The sequence below is a fragment of the Miniopterus schreibersii genome (genome assembly GCF_964146895.1).
Source record: "Miniopterus schreibersii genome assembly, chromosome: 14".
Taxonomy (NCBI): domain Eukaryota; kingdom Metazoa; phylum Chordata; class Mammalia; order Chiroptera; family Miniopteridae; genus Miniopterus; species Miniopterus schreibersii.
In genome coordinates this window covers 9,177,236-9,194,351 of record NC_138114.1, presented here as the reverse complement: position 1 = coordinate 9,194,351, position 17,116 = coordinate 9,177,236, and the positions used below count along the sequence as shown (strand labels likewise).

General features: G+C 40.5%; 1 protein-coding gene across 4 annotated transcripts in view; it reads left to right on the top strand.

Moving 5' to 3' along the window:
* The first annotated feature begins 461 nt into the window (after positions 1-461).
* Positions 462-17,116, top strand: part of BMS1 (BMS1 ribosome biogenesis factor) — a 36,375-nt gene continuing 19,720 nt past the window's right edge. Inside the window, exons 1-12 of one of the 4 annotated variants that reach the window (XM_081158528.1) lie at positions 462-544; positions 2,078-2,292; positions 3,017-3,207; positions 4,525-4,604; positions 7,765-7,953; positions 8,829-8,971; positions 9,697-9,818; positions 10,125-10,318; positions 11,287-11,426; positions 14,032-14,786; positions 14,988-15,089; positions 15,822-15,976. In XM_081158528.1, the coding sequence (XP_081014654.1) occupies positions 2,117-2,292; positions 3,017-3,207; positions 4,525-4,604; positions 7,765-7,953; positions 8,829-8,971; positions 9,697-9,818; positions 10,125-10,318; positions 11,287-11,426; positions 14,032-14,786; positions 14,988-15,089; positions 15,822-15,976 (2,247 nt within the window). In that variant the 5' untranslated portion in view covers positions 462-544; positions 2,078-2,116. Of the gene's footprint in view, positions 545-857; positions 949-2,077; positions 2,293-3,016; positions 3,208-4,524; positions 4,605-7,764; positions 7,954-8,828; positions 8,972-9,696; positions 9,819-10,124; positions 10,319-11,286; positions 11,427-14,031; positions 14,787-14,987; positions 15,090-15,821; positions 15,977-17,116 lie in introns of those variants that run through there. The other 3 variants (XM_081158530.1, XM_081158529.1, XM_081158531.1) reach the window with 3 other exon arrangements.

The following is a 17,116-nucleotide window of genomic DNA, read 5'->3' as shown; positions in this document are numbered from 1 at the left end:
CCGGGTCGGCCTGTCCCTGCCCTCGGAGTACGCTGCTCCCGGCAAAAGCGGGAATCTTAGTACGAACGGAGCCCGAGACAGGTCCAGCTGTGTCCTCTATAAGGCCGAGCGAGCAGACGAGCCATGGCGCCTCCCAGCCGAGAGACAATCCATTAGGCCGGTCGGCGGACGGGCGCGGGGACTCAAGGGTGACCACACTGCTGCTTCCTGCTTTTGTCCCGCAACAAGGAACAGGTGTCAGGCCGCACCGTGGCCACGGCCCCCCGGGTCACTCCGGGGCCCCCCGGGGTCACTCCAGCGTCCCCGGCGCACGCTGCGCGGCTGTGGGCAGAAGTTCCAGCCACCCCCACGCGCGGCCGTCGCCGGACCCACCACTGGCCAATCACAAGCCTTCCTTGCGGCTCGGCTCGGAAAGCCGTCCCTCCGCCGGTCTCTTTCTTCTGCGCCCGCCTTGTTTCCCGCGGGCCGGTAGGGTCCACGCGTAGGGCGCCTTTCCGGTTCCGGTGTGGTCCATGCGGGCCTGAGAGGAGCCGCTGGGAAGGAGGTAACGGCGGCGGGCTGGGGGGCGGCGGCGGCGGGTTGGGGGTTGGGGGGCGACCGCGGCGGCGGGCTGGGGGCGGGCTGGGGGCGGGCTGCCGGGCCGGGGTCTGGGAGGATCGCGAGGCGAGCGCACGGTAAGGGCCGCCTCGGTGTGGGGGGCGGTCGGCCCCGAGGAGTGCCTCAGGCGCTGCCCGGGCAGATTTCGTACCCGCCGGACCAGTGCTCCGAGGTCGTCGGGAGAGTGGCTAGTGGGTTCGCGTTGAGAGTCTAGACCCGGAGAGGAGGTGGCAGGGAGCGCGGAGAGGTCGTCTCATTGCGGAGTAACCTTAGCCAGTGACAGACCTGAGCCGCATCTGTTGTTTCCAAAATGTGCTTCCTCTCCCCCACCCGAAAAGGAGAAAGGATCAAGTACGTACAAGCTCGAAACCAAAATGCAGTAGACAAGAAAAATAGTGTCCTGGCCCACACAGCTATTTAGCTTCTAAGTGCTCCTAGAGCCCAGCTCTCCTGCCTCCCGAGTAGTATTTCTTGACATTATGCTGGTATATGTGGACTTTCTATTTCCGCCGGTGTGTGTGGGAAGTCGAACTCACCACAGCGCGGCCTCCGATGTGGCCCTTACTGCACGGCTCCCAAGACATGAGCTTGAATTCCCTCCGCTAGTCAGATCATAGGTGTAGCCGTCTCCTGGCACAGAGCCTAGCGCATCGAGGGCAGGCATATTTATTGAACTGAAGTTATCCCAGTACCTTAATTGGATGACCTGATCCCCTTTTTTGTTAGCCATGTGCTGTTATTGCATGCAGCCTGATTTTCTTAAAAAACTTAACCCAGTGGTTCCCAGTTTATGGGCTATGAATTCCTGAGACACTCAGAAATCGTAAAGGTTTCTGCAAATCTCTGTGGTCTCCAGGCATCATCCACAACCAGTCATATCTCACACAGGTAGATATTACTGTTTTTTAAAGTGTATATAGGTAATTATAATTTGAAAGTTTTACAGAGTAAAACTAAAAGTAATACTGCTATCATGTTATTAAAATGCTTTAATTTTTAAAATAAAATATCTTAAAAATAGTTTTAAGTTTGGAAGCCACTTTGTTAGTCCAATTGATATTTAGCGCTGAGCTGCCCAATATGGTAACTACTAGACACAATGACAATTTAAATTTAGAATTGAACTAATTAAAATAAAATTTTAGTTTCTCAGTTTTACTTGGTACGTTTTAAGTTCAGTAGCCACACATGGCTAGTCGCTACTGTGTTGAAAAGTGTAGCTATGGAATGTTTCCATCGTTACAAAAATGGACAGTGCTGATGTAGAAACTTAAAATGAATAGGTAGTAACCTAAGCAGAGATAACTAATCTAATTTATAACATAGCAGAGCAGTGAAATTAGGCATAATATTAAGCCATCCCTACCCCTTCTGGGTGAACAAATACATATCTGTTTTTAAAGAAATAAGTGAAATTTACTGTTTTTGCCTGGGTGTTGTCTGGATTATAAAATGCTTCCCCCACCCTCATCTCATTCAGTGTAGGTTAGAGATACTTGTGAATTGGTAAAAAGCCACTATGGAGACCAAAGACCAGAAGAAACACAGAAAGAAAAACAGCGGGCCCAAAGCTGAGAAGAAAAAGAAACGGCATCTGCAGGATCTTCAACTTGGAGATGAGGAAGATGCCCGGAAAAGAAACCCCAAAGCTTTTGCAGTGCAGTCTGCTGTGCGGATGGCTCGATCCTTTCACAGGTGTGTTTAGCTGGATTCTAATGGTTCTTTCATTTTTTTTTTCTTTTTAAACAGTAGGAGTGTCTCCAGATGATGTTTGGAGTCACAAGTCTTTTCAGGTCTGAAGGACATGGAGATGCATGCCATATTTCTTTACTAAAACATAAGAAGTCTTTCCTGTGGAAGCTGCCTTGTCTCCAACATCCATATACTGATTGGCTTTTACTGCTTAAGGAAAAAGCTTGAGTTTTTTTTAATAGACCTTTTTGTTTATAAACTTCAAACAGTTTCTATGATAATAGGTGTGCTTGTGGTTTTTTCTGGATGTTTTATATAATTGCAATATGTAATACTAATAGCTTTATTTAATGAATCCTTATTATATACCAAGCAGTGGACTATAAACATTGAATTAAATTCTCCCAGTAGGAGAGCCAAATTTAATTCCATAGCCTCTGCTCTTATTTATTATGATTCACTGTCTCCATGTTTGCTTTTTTTTCTTTTTAAACTACTGTAGCCAACTAATAAAGCAATCAGATTTAAGGTTTGTATAGTTTTCAGCAGTTTGCACTGTTGAAGTCAACCTGTTATATATTTACTGCAGTAGTTATTTGGATTGGAGCCAGTAGTTAACAAGTTCATTGTATCTATATATTGTCTGTTCTGCTCTCTTTAAAATCTTTACTTATAAGGATAATGCCTTTTATATTTTGAAAATGAATTTATTTTTTTTGACAAATAGGACTCAGGATTTGAAGACAAAAAAGCATCATGTTCCAGTGGTTGATCGAACTCCACTGGAGCCTCCACCAATAGTGGTGGTGGTGATGGGGCCTCCAAAAGTTGGAAAGAGCACTTTGATTCAGTGCCTCATTCGGAACTTCACCAGGCAGAAGCTAACGGAGATCAGAGGCCCAGTAACAATTGTGTCAGGTAGGAGGGTTCTACCTCGCACTGACATGGCAGGTGGTGTCATCTGAGAAGCATGCATGTCTTTGTTCAACATTTTTTTTGACTGCTAAATGCCAAAGTAATATTGTCACTTCATATTACCTCTCTTGTAGTTTTACTGAGTTGGCTGTAGCTTCAGAAAAAGATAGATTCCTAGAGATAATAATGATACAGATGTATATCTTATTCTGACTGCAGCATGGATTTGCTAGGTCTGCTTCTCTGAAAGGCCTGGCTGGCTTGGGCAGGCTGGCTTGATCATGGTGAGCACCTTCATTTTATAGAGCAATCCATTCTTGTGGAAGTAAGGGAGTTTTTTCTCTCTTTTTCCTGTGAGAATTTATCTGCTTTGGGAGATGATGACCTTTCTAAATTTGAGGGAAGATGAAACAGATTCCCAAATGACAGTGGTAGAATCTGAACTCTCATTTTAGCAATAATATACAGTTGACCCTTGAACTGCATGGGCCTACTTATGTCAATTTTTTTGGATAAATATACAGTTAGCTCTTTGTATCCCTAGGTTTCACATCTGCCGATTCAACCAACTATAGATCAAAAAGAGTACTTTCCATCTGCATTTGGGAGTCTGCATATGCAGAGGCCAACTCTGTGCATTGTTATGCACCATTTTATGTAAGGGAATTGAGCCCCTTTGGATTTTGATATACATGGGGGTCCTGGAACCAATCCTCCTGGATACCAGGGGACATGGACACCAAGAAACGACTGAAGTTTTTAGGGAGTTGAAGTTATATGCAATTTTCCACTGCACAGGGTGTTGGTAGCCCTAACCCCCTCATTGTTCAAGGGTCAACTGTAGTTCAGACTGAGGCTTTTCTTTGTCTTTAAGGCATTTTTGTTTTGGTGACGATTTCTTTAAACTTAGTGTAGAAATGACTGTTCCGTGAACATTCTGTTACATTAGGTTTGAGGATGCTCTTAGCTGTCAGAAACATGGGAAGCTTGGTAGAGATAGAAGCACTGGCCCTCTGCCGAACAGCAGGATGAGGGTCATCATGAAACCTACTTGTCTGCCCGTTCTAGTTGGAATTTTACCTGTTTGAGCACTTTATTCATATGAGTAGGCTTCTGGTGATATTTTAAAGTTAGAGAACCGTAGCAAGAAAACCAAGATGGAATATATTTTATCAGTTTTCTCTTATGAAAATTTGAATTGGCATACTCCTGTAAGTGTATATGGCTCTTTACTTAATGCAGTTAAAAATATTAGAGTTAATGGATATATATTTTTTCAAGATTTTAAAAAAAGTATAATTTTCAATTTTTCACTTATAGGTAAAAAGCGCAGACTCACCTTTATTGAATGTGGATGTGACATTAACATGATGATTGACCTGGCTAAAGTAGCAGATTTGGTAAGTTAGTGTGGGCTGTGTGGGTTTCTGACAGGGACTTATAGCATTGTGGTAGGATATTTATCCCATGTTGAAGGGAAGAAAGGTTTATAATTATTAAAGAAGTGGTATTATCAGGGATGCAGTAGATATGTTTGAATTGATGAGGATGACCATAATAGTTATTGATATAATAAAAGTGGAATGTGCACAATGAAATGTATTCAAAAAGCTAAAAGCAAATCACAGGACAGAGAAAACCTTTAATGAACGTAGCTAATAAAAGCTCATTAAGATATACACATACATGCATACATACATACATACAATAGTAAGTACCATACCATTTCTTGGACCCCTACTGGGTACCATGCTAACAGCTTTCTACAAATTTAGCTCATCTAATCCCCCAGGATGCTTCAGAGGTAAATAGGTATTATCTCCAGTTTACATATGGTGAAATCAAGGCTCCCAGAAGTTAAATAATTTGTCAAAGGGTGGGAACTCTGCTCTTGGATGGTGCCAGAACCATTATTCTATTTTTTTAAAAATATATCTTTATTGATTTCAGAGAGAGAAAAGGAGAGAGAGAGAGAGAGAGAGAGAGAGAGAGAAACATCAATGATGGGTCATTGATCGGCTGCCTCTTGCATGCCCCCTGTTGGGGATTGAGCCCGCAACCCGGGGGCATGTGCCCTGACTGGGAATCGAACTCCGATTGCCTGGATCCTAGGTCAGTGCTCAACCGCTGAGCCATGCCCAGCCGGGCAGAACCTCTATTCTAAATGATTATGAAAAATAAATATGTGGTTTGCCATTGAGAAGTTGTCAGAGTTTAAAATATCTATACAGTACTCAGCAAATGGAAATTGTATTGTTTGTTAATTATTTTTTAAACTAGCAAAAATAAAGCAAAAGAGAAAAAAGTTAAGCCATATTGATTAGAAAGTGTGGGGTAACAGATACCTTGGTGGGTTTTTTTGATTCAGCACTCTGAATCAACACATGTTTGGTGACGGAGCTACAGATTTTGTTCTTTGGCCCAGGAAATCTCCTAAAATATAGAATAAAGGTAATTTAGTATAGGTGTTATGGCTGTCCATTTTAATATCAGAAAGCTAAATGCTATTCACATTTCAACATGTTATGCTACCATTAATAAAAATGTGTTGTCAACCAAAATAGTACAGACTTATTAATCTTGTATATTTGAAATGACCGAAAGTTTATCATGAGTCATTAGTTTCTCTTATGTAAAATATACTAAGTCCTAATTTTAGAAGCATACTCATTAAGCGATGCCTTTCATAGATATCTTTTTAATGTTTGAAAAGGAACACAAGCATTTGGTAAAATATTCAAACTGTACTACAGGGTACAGACAATGCATGCTTTTTCTTTCCTTGATCTGACCCCTAATCTCTCAGTTCCCCTCAAAGCAGTATCCTTCCAGATACATCTATAAATACACAGGCAACCCTTTTAAAGCACACAGTGTTTATTATACTTGTGTGCTTTGCTGTTTTCATTTACTATTTCTTGTAGGTATATAATTCTGTAGCTCAACCTTACTATGTGTTCGGTTGTGTATACCATAATTTATTTAACCTGGCTTATGTTGGTTGCTCTGCTTTGGGTTGTTATAAAGCCTTCTAAGTCATAGCACGGGCATAATACACAAATTTGTGTTTGCATGCCCATGCGTGTGCATTGGAGGAGTTATACAGGTTTCATTTATCTTCAGTTGACAAAGGTTGTAGCTAAGACAAAGATTGTGTTTGCCACCTATTCTTCTGATCCTACAACTGATTGCTTGCCCCTTGGTGCTCCATGTTGTCGAATGGTGTATGGGGGTAGCCACAGCTGGCCCACTTGTCTTCAGCTGCTGCAGTGTCAGGGGAACTCTGTGCCAGTGTGGCCTGTGATCGGCAGCAGCAGCTATACTTCGTCACAGTGCTCAGTGGCCCACCTTCATGTAATTTGCACTTCAGGATTATGAATGTCCCATAATTTAATCAAAGATAAGTTTCTCTGGGTTTTTTAAATTATTTTTAATTAGCTACAGAAGGATGAGGACATGGATGTAATATGTTAGAGCTCTAAGTCTCTAGGAATCAGCTGATTATCTGAAGGGTCATACATTTTAAAAATTGATCTTATCTGCTTATATTTTCTTATAGGTTACCATTTATAACTCTACTATCCTTTGACTCCATTCTAATTTGGTAGCCTTCTTTTCTTAGTTTCTGAGCAATTGCATGTTATAAATTAATATATAAGGTAGAGATTTTCTACTACATACTTCCCAGCAAAAAACTTTTGTTTTTCATACGAGAAGATTGAAACAAAAATACTTAGTTTTTTCTACATTTTTTAATATTTTTCATTTATTACCTCTTCCTCCCATCTTTTGGATGTCAAAGACCTGTTATTTGATTTCCTTTTTAGAGACCTGTTATTTGGCTTAAAAACACCTTACCAAACCCTCCCTCCCTCCCTTCTTTCTTCTTTAAAAATATATCTTTATTGATTTCAGAGAGAGAAAGGGAGAGAGAGATAGAAACATCAATGATGAAAGAGTCGTCATTGATTGGCTGCCTCCTGCACACCCCTGACTGGGAATCGAGCCTGCAACCCGGGCATGTGCCCTGACCAGGAATCGAACCAGGATCTCCTGGATCCTAGGTCAATGCTCCACTGCTGAGCCACGCCTGGCCAGGCATCACTTTATTTCTTGAAGTAAGAACTTTTCAGGTAAGGGCTTAGATCCAGTCTTTTCTGAGCTATTTCCCATACGTTGAAATTCTTGAAATGGAAGTTTATATCTTGGTAGATATTGTTTTATGTTTGCTTTTTCGAGCAAGTCAGAGGGTGGTTTTTCTTTCTCTCATGGTTATCCCTAACTAATCACTTGATTGAGCCTAGAGCAGGAGTTAGCACTTTTTTCTGTAAAGGGCCAGGTAGTAAATATTTTAGGCTTTGTCGGTCATAGTTTCTGTTGCAACTACTTAATTTTGCAGTTGTAGCTTAAAAGTAGGTGTAGACAATACATAAATGAATTAACATGACTGTGTTCCAGTAAAACTCTAATTGTGAAACAGGTGATGGGTCATATTTGGCCATAGTTTGCTGATGGTGTGTGTTGGGTGTTTCCTTGAGAAATTGTGTCTTCTGTTTTTAGGTTCTGATGCTCATAGATGCCAGCTTTGGGTTTGAAATGGAAACATTTGAGTTTCTAAACATCTGTCAAGTACATGGCTTTCCTAAAATTATGGGCGTTCTCACTCATCTAGATTCCTTCAAGTATAATAAACAACTGAAGAAGGCAAAGAAGCGATTAAAGCACAGGTTCTGGACAGAAGTCTACCCGGTAGGAAGAGAATTAATTATTGAATACTAACACTGTAATCCTGTAAAAATAGACTGGATGAGTAGGAGAGATTAACAAGCATCTCTGTAGGATCCACCTCCTGACTTTCCGTTATATCTGTTGATAGTCCCTGGCATATTTCCTTGAGATAGTCTTTTTTTTTTTTTAAACTATATTTTTATTGATTTCAGAGAGAGGAAAAGAGAGAGAGAGAGAGAGAGAGAAATATCAATGATAAGTCATTGATCGGCTGCCTCTTGCATGCCCCCTGCTGGGGATTGAGCTCGAAACCCGGGCTTGTGTCCTGACCGGGAATGGAACCGTGATCTCCTGGATAATAGGTCAGTGCTCAACAGCTGAGCCACTCTGGCTAGGCCCTCAAGATAGTCTTTATTCTGGACCTCTTGGTGTGTTTCCTTCGACTCCATTCCCGAGCACCAGGCAGTGTCTGGGTCTAAGTGTTTTAGATTTGTGGCTTAAATCATTTGTCTAAAGTTTCTCATAGTTACAGGACCAGGAATTATAGTGCACACATACTGCCACTCCTCCCTCCCCTCACACTGATGTGGCCCATTGGTCACAGGATGTTTTCTGTGCCCAGGAGACTCACTGCAGTACTCCAGACAGATGCCACTGCTTGACAGCAGAACAGTCTTGAAATTAAATGTATTTACAGTTTTGCCCTTATAAAGCCCTAACACGATGATTCCTGAAAGAGGCCAGAGAGGTTCTGGAAGCATTGGCACTGGTTTGCTAGCAGTCTCCCTTTCTTAGAATTGCTTCTTATTTAGAGGCTTTTATTTTACTGCAGTATCAACAAGCATTTAGTTGAAATTAAAATTTTTCTTTTTTTTTTTTTTTTTTTTAATATTTAGGGTGCCAAGCTGTTCTACCTTTCTGGAATGGTACATGGAGAATATCAAAACCAAGAAATTCACAATCTGGGCCGTTTTATTACAGTTATGAAGTTCAGGCCTCTCACGTGGCAAACCTCTCACCCTTACATCCTGGCAGACAGGTAAAAAGTGAATGTGCATGTTTTCTTCCTTGCCCGGGTATTTCAAAGCTAAGGAAATTAGGAAAAGAACAGTAATAGAGTTTATTTTGTGCTTATTTTTGAATAGTAGGGGGAGAAATGTGGTTGATGGAAAATACCTGCTTTTTTTTTTTTTTTTTTTGTATCATTACTTAAAGATGCTGTGGCTTTGGGAATAAAGTTTGAAATGTTTAGGAAAATGTGAGGATTTTGAAGCATTTAAGGCTACAGCATGTGGCTCATCCTGCTTTTCTAACTTTAATTTGGACTGTGGTGCTCCAGTCACTCAGTTGTATCCTGGGTTTTCCTTCCTTTATGCTTTCTTTTATATTGTTTTCTCAGCCTGGAATACTCTTATTCCATCTGCCAGAACCCAAGCCACACTAAAAAAAACCCAGGTCAAAGCTTAATCTTCCATAAAGGGTTTTCTAGATAAGTTGTTTATCTTTCCCTGGTCCCAGGGCCATGCATTTCCCATTTCTGGGATCTTGTAGAGTGTGTATTACATAGAGCCTAAGAGAGAGGCAGTCATATGTTTGTTGCTTTTCCTCTGGCGAGTGGGGAACTGGGCTTCCTTATTTCTTATTTTCTATAATTTTCTAAACGTGTTTGGTGAACTAGTGAGTGTGATAAATTACTGACACGTGAAGGGGGTACGCCAACTTTGACATTCATTTCTGCCATATGATTGGGTTTTATTTTTCTAGGATGGAAGATTTGACAAACCCAGAAGATATCCGAACAAACATCAAGTGTGACCGAAAGGTGTCTCTTTATGGTTATTTAAGAGGAGCACATTTGAAAAATAAAAGCCAGATTCACATACCAGGTATTCTTTCATTGTAAAATGTACTATGTTTGTAGAATTTTTGAGATGACTACATTTTCTGAGGAAAACTGAAAAATGGCCAAACAAGGTAGAGCCACCTTGCTGAACGTTTTAAGAGTAACTCAGCTCTGCATTGGCCAGCAAACATATTGAATTGACCAAATCCCCTCTGCTCTGATGTTTAGCTAGAGAGACGCAGTGCCAGTGTCAAAGATGCCCTTATGATTGAAGCCTTCCAACTGTGGCCGTTTCTGCTGACGGTTGATAGATTTGTCAGCTGAAGCCATCTTCCTGTCTGTCTTCCAGGTGTAGGAGATTTTGCTGTGAGTGACATCAGTTTCCTACCAGACCCCTGTGCCCTTCCTGAACAACAAAAGAAGCGCTGTTTGAATGAAAAGGAGAAGTTGGTGTATGCTCCTCTCTCTGGAGTGGGTGGTGTGCTGTATGACAAAGATGCTGTCTATGTCGACCTTGGTGGCAGCCATGGCTTCCAGGAATTGGTGAGGGCAGTCACAGGAAGTAATCTAGTCAAAGCTTTTTAATCTGTATTCATATTTATGATAATACCCATTGTAAATACGCAGAATATTTAACTGCATCAAGCAGAAAGTAAAAGTCATGTACTCTGTACCTCCCTGCTGCAAGATTCACAGGGTATCCCACATCTCCCAACATGAGCACTGTAAGCAGTTTAGTGCCTATACTTCCATCTCTCCTTATATAAAATCAATGTGTTTCATAGCTCTGTTTATTTAGATTATTATATATTGTATGTAAATACCATAATGTGTTATCTGTGCGTGTGTATGTGTGAGAGAGAAATAATATTTGTTATAGAGGATCTAAATATAAATGCTTTTACAAGTTTTGGGGGCACCTACGAATATGTAATTCTGTTCCCTGTTAGTGTTTGCAGAGCTGCCTCTGTCTCTGTTCAGTTGTGTAGTATTGCATTGCATGGATAAACTTCATTTACTGAAGCAGTTTTTGGAGTGCTGATGGTCTCATTCCTTGTCCCCTAGTCTGAACAGTGATGCAGTGAGACCTTGTACATACTGCTTTGCTCACTGGGAGGGATCTTTCTATGCAATAAATTCATTGAAGTGAAATTTTGGGGTCAAAGGTAGCAAATTTTTTTTTTTTAATGGACTCCAGATTTTTATTTCTTTCCTTTTTCTGAAATGGGATTTTTATTGGGCTAAGATGAGTGCATTCTGTAGCATCAGCACCTAGGGTTTTCCTAGCTAAGTATTTAGGTTACCAGGTTGAATACTGCATGCACTTTGAAAAAGTTAAATGAAGACAAATCAATTTTAGGCTTTGTTGAAAGAATTTTCTTTTTGAGGCAGTAAGAAGGGTTTTCAGGAGTTATGTTTAGGGTAATTTTGAGAAAGTAGTTGAAACCAGTATGTGTCTCTTGAGAATCCTTATGCATTCCTCACTTTCCCTTTCTTTGTCACCTTGACAGGACGAGACTAAGCCCACCCATGAACTGGTCCAGAGTCTCATTTCCACCCATTCCACTATTGATGCCAAGATGGCTTCAAGTAGAGTGACACTTTTTTCCAATTCCAGACCACTGGGGTCAGAGGATATAGATAATCAAGGGTAAGTTTGCTATTTTTCTGTTTTTAATTTTTTTAAAAACTATACTACAGAAGATTATATCACCCATAACGGCCACCATAGTACACTTTGGAATTCATTCCAGGTTGTTTTGTTTGGCTTTGTTTTGTACGTGCATATACTCTTCCCTTAGGTGACATTACATGACTTTTACCTTTTTTTTTGTACATGACATTTCTTGAAAGAATATGGAGAATTCCGTTTTTAACAGACCCAGAATATTCTTTTTTTTAAATATATCTTTATTGATTTCAGAGAGAGGAAAGGAGAGGGAGAGAGAGACAGAAACATCAGTGATAACAGAGTCATTGATTGAGCCCACAACCCCGGCATGTGCCCTGACCGGGAATTGAACCCCGATCGCCTGGATCCTAGGTCGATGCTCAACCGCTGACCCACGCCCGGTCGGGCGAGACCCAGAATATTCTTAACTATCACAAAACCTTTTCCATAGATTGCTTTTTAGAAGACCTGATGCCACTTGGTGCTCTTTTAGTGGTCATGATAGTAGAACAAGCAGAGTCAGGGAGCTTGTACATGTGGCTGTCCAGAAGCCATACCTTATCTCTCAAAGTTTTACTTACGTTGTGTTGGTATCTCCTGTGTGTCAGTTTCCAGTACTGTGTGGCTTATTAATGTGTGTGAATTATTTTCAGTCTGGGTTGGGAATTTGTATACCTTGTACTTAGTGGGCATTTAGGTTTTAATGTAGTGATTTGTGACTCTCAATAAAAATCATTCTGAAAATGATTCGGATTATCTAGTTTATAACTTACTATAAATAAATACAAATGAAAATCGTCTGCTGCTCCTTAACTAACAGGTGGTATAGCATGGTAGAGTATAGTAGGCCTACTATTTGGGGAAAACTTCTCTCTAAGCCACAATTTCATAATCTCATAGGAATTGTGATGATTAAATACAATAGTGTACATAAACTATTTCTCATGATGCAGATAACAAGTATGAACTAAAAGATTCCTGTTGTTACGGTCAGTGTTATTAGCTATTTTTAAGTACTCTTCTGGTCTTCCTCATCTACATGGACACTCTTTCTAACATAGTCATAATTCATGTAAAATTTCTATGTCTGTATTGTGAGCATTTCTTTTTTTTTCTCTGCAATCTTTTTATATAGTCATCATTTTGTTATTGGTGTATTCTAACTTGTCCATTCTCTCTTAATACATTTTTAGTATTTTCCTGATTTTTTTCACAATTTTATATAAACTACATTAAATAGCTTCATAATTTTTTATTTCATCCTGTGGATTTAGCATCTTTTACTTTTTTAAATATTTTTTATTAATTTTTAGGGAGAGAGAGAAACTTCGATGTGAGAGCAGAACGTCAGTTGGCTGCCTCCTGCACACCCCCTACTGGGGATCAAGCCGCCTATATCCCTGATTGGGAATTGAACTGGCAGCCTTTCAGTGCACGGATGCCCACCCGAGCCGCACTGGCCAGGACTTGATTTAGCGTCTTAGTGATTCTTTATCAAGTACTGCATTGGTGATTTCAAAATGGCAATATTCACCTGAGGATATTCTTTCATTGATGTTCAGAGAGAGAAAGAGAAAGAAACATTGATGTGAGAGAAGCATCTATTGCTTGCGTCCTATATGTGCCCCAACCAAGCCACCTGGCCTGGGCAAATGGCAATATGATTTTTTGTGTGTATTAATCCTTACCCGAGGATATTTTTTCCATTGATTTTTTTTTTTTTAGAGAGAGTAGAAGGGAGTGGAAGAGACAGAGAGAAACAACAATGTGAGGGGGACACATTGATTGTTTGCCTCCCACAGGTGCTCTGCCCAGGGCCAGGGATCCAGCCTGCAACTGAGATACATGCCCTTGATTGGAAATTGAACCCAAGACCCTTCAATCCACAGACCGACTCTCTAACCACTGAGCCAAGCCTGCCAGGGCAAAATGGCCAAAATGGCAATATTCTTAATGTTATTCTTCTGTATTTGTTAGCTGGCATTCTTTAACAAGGAGCTTTCCCTTCCACCCCTTTATTTTAGTATCACTGTTAACTAGTGGACTTTTGTTGTTTATTTTATTTGTTATTGTCCTGTTCCTATTATTATTCTTTCTGATGCCTATATCATCCTTTTAGCCTGTCTCGGTCCTTTTGGCATATTCCTTTTGCTCCTTGAGCACTTCCCGGCTTGCTGACACAACAGGATGTTCCAGGCTTGCTTTGGACCTGCCTTGAACCTGGAGTCAGCCATTTTCCAAGATCATCTGTTTCAAGCTTGGAAGTGATTAATCTTCTAAAAAATCTATTAAATACTTCCAATTTGAGCATTTTTTTCCCTAAAATTAGTCTGTGTCTTTTTTTTCTTTTTTAAGTTATCTCTTTATTCTCTCTCTAAGTTTTTTGGAAGAGTGTTGTTAGGAAACTGTATATGAGTTTGCGTATTAACTATTGTAGTATTTATCAAATCATTCCTGTCTATGCTATGTCATTTAAAACCATTCCTTGACAGTGTTTTCTACTTTGCATATTTATTGAGTTGACATTTCTAGGTTAGTGGATTGTTGCACAAATTCAATTATTTTGCTTTACTTGGTTATGTAGGTTGTGGATGCCAAAAGAGGAAAAGCAGATGGATTTAAAAACTGGTCGAATACGTCGAAAAGCTGTTTTTGGAGGTGAGGGAGATGAGTCTGGAGATGGTGATACTGAAGATGATGAAGAAATGTCTGAAGGTGACAGGTTGAAAAATAGCTCTAGTGATGAAACAGAAGAGGAAGAAGATGCTGAGATGACTGGTGAAGTGTATATGGCTGATAATGGTGTCAAACGGCAGAGACTTGAGGTGGAAGAAGACACTGAGATAGATTTGCCAGCATTTGCTGACAGTGACGATGACCTTGAGAGGAGCTCAGAGGATGAGGGAGAAGTAGAGGAAGCTGATGAAAGCAGTGAAGATGAGGGCTCCACTGCAGAGGAAGAGGGGGATATTTTACAATCTAAGATGACAGAAAAAGGCAGTAAACCATGTCTTTTACAAAGTAATGGTCTGAGTCACAGTTTGAATCTTGAGAAGAAAATGAAAAAAGCAGCCCTCACCTTTTCAGATTCCGGTCATTGCGCAGCTGAAGAGGCATTTGCATCTGAAGATGAGTCTGAGGAAAGCTCCTCTCTCAGTGCAGAGGAAAAGGGTTCAGAAAATGAAGAGGTTATTAGGAAAAAGTCTCCGAAGCCTTCTCAAGTGGTCATTGGTCAGAAACAGGGGTCAGAGGACTTAATTGATGAGACCAGTGATATAGAAGACTTACTCAAAGAGGAAGATTACAAGGAAGAAAATAATTATTCCACAGAAACTTCAGGTATGCTTAAATTTAATTTCACTGCCATTATAAGCTTGGCACTGAAGTGTTCTACAAATAGAATGTCTGCATTTGAGGATCTGCTGATTTGGATATTAACTGTTCAAATGTTGTACCTCATGGAAGGATTTCAGAATGAATGAGCAGTGAGCTTGAAGCAGAGGCGACAGACTTAATTGATGTTGGCATTGGTCCTTTCAGGTGCCCTCAAGTGGAAGGAAGACCTCTCCAGGAAGGCAGCTGAGGCCTTTCTGAGGCAGCAACAAGTAACTCCAAATCTTCAAAAGCTTATTTATGGGACAGGTAAAAGAGCTCTGGTTCGGATCTAGAAGCATTATAATTTCTTAGACTTTTCTGAAAAGGCAATGAGGAAATTGGCAGGAGATTTGAGTGGTACTTGTCATCTCCATAAGATATTTCTGGCTGTCATAGTTTGTATTTGGCAGATGTTTTTAATGATCAGTTTATGAGAACCATAATTGGCCGTATGAAACAGATTTTTGGGTTTGCCATAGACTGTGACGAGAATACTCTTCATTACGTCATCTTGTACCCTCTGTACGAAGTCCTTCATGAGAATGTTTTTGGGTAGAATTTAGTGCCAAGGAAATGTAAAGTGGTGGGCTTTATATTGTGGTCCCTAGTTACTACATGGTTAGAACAAGGCTAAAGGAGTCTGTGTGAGCTAGGGACATCGACTCAAGAGGCTGGTGTGGACTGATTTCCATTCAGCGTTTGCTTACTTACTCTTAGTGATTAGAGACTCAGCATTCTTCCAGAGGAACTGATAACTGAAAGTTCTGCCTGTAAATGTCGCTTCCCTTCCCAACCCTGTTCTCCCTCCTCAGTGGACTCTGCTGCTGCCTTGCAGGAAGGCAGGAGTCACCCCGACATGTTAAGCAGCACTTCCCTGGCTTTTCTCTGGCTCGTGCTCAGGGCACCACCATTCATTGCTACCACAGGGAGGGACCCTCAGTCCCAAGTTCTCCAGGGTGTAGATTTCTTCTCACTCTTCCATCTCGGTGTTCTCTTTAGTGGCAGAGGATAATGAAGAAGATGGTGACGCCAAGGAGGAGCTTGGAGGGTTGTTTCGTGTCAGCCAGCCTGCCAGAGAGTGTAAGTACAAGGCTGACTCTTTGGACTGTTCCAGATTTCACTTGGAGGTGCCCCATGATTGGGACTTAGAGGAGGTAAGGCTGAATATGGTTAGTGTGTTTGATTTATGAGAGAATTAGAGAATTGTTCTAAAAGAAGATGATGTGATTTCAGTCTTGCCTACTTGTTATTTTATAAGATAACAGAATATTTTCCCAGATGTGGGAGTGACTATTACATGCATCCTAAGCAATGAAATGTTCTGAGTTTAGTCAGACCATGTGCCTATGTGATAGAGAAAAGGAAAATGTTCTGCTTTTAGTATGGATAGTATTTGATGCATTGCACTTAAGTTTTATACATTTAAAGTATTTTGTTTTATAATTTGAATAAATCTAGTGTCCCTGAGTTAGCAGTTCTAATTTATGCTATTTGTAAACAAATGAATCTGTGACACTGGTGGTAAATTTTCTTTCCTTGCTCATCACTCTAGTCACACTGGGATTCATTCAGCTCTCAAACATGCCAGGCTTAATCTGATCTTACACCTCTGGCTCCTCTGTTTTCTCTTCTGGAATGTTCTGATCTTCCCAAGCTGGCTTCTTTTGATCATTCTGTTTAGCTTAAATGTCATGCCTCAGAGAAGTCCAGTCATTATCTCATTAGCTGTTTTAATTTACTGAGTAGCACTTATGTACTTTATGAGATATCATGTAACCTTGTTTTATGGTAAAATTTAATGCAGATTTTAGAAGACTACATAAAATAGTTGTTTAACTTAACGGATTACTAGGTGAGGACCTTTGTGACCACCATGTGCCCATCCTAGTCCTGATCCTTCCCCTCCCTGCAGAAGGAACCACGACTCTGTGGTAATCATTTCCTTCATCATTTCATGCTCCACATTTGCATCATATACACCATAGTTTACTTTTACCAGGTTTTGGGGGGGGGTTGGTTTTCACTGTGCCTTTTAAGTCTTTAAATACGCAATCCTTTTCTCTGTTCATCTTTTCCCTTCCCTTACATTTAATTTAAGAAACCAAGTATTTGGTGTATAGAGTTTCTCATATTCTGGACTTTATGGATTCCATTGCAACTGTATGTGCAGTTTATAACTCTTCTGTCTTTCCTATAAATTGGTACAGAGAAATAGCAATAGAACTCTGTGATGGTGGAAATAATCTATATATGAACTGTCCAATGTGGCTACTTGTGGCTGTTGAGCACTTTAA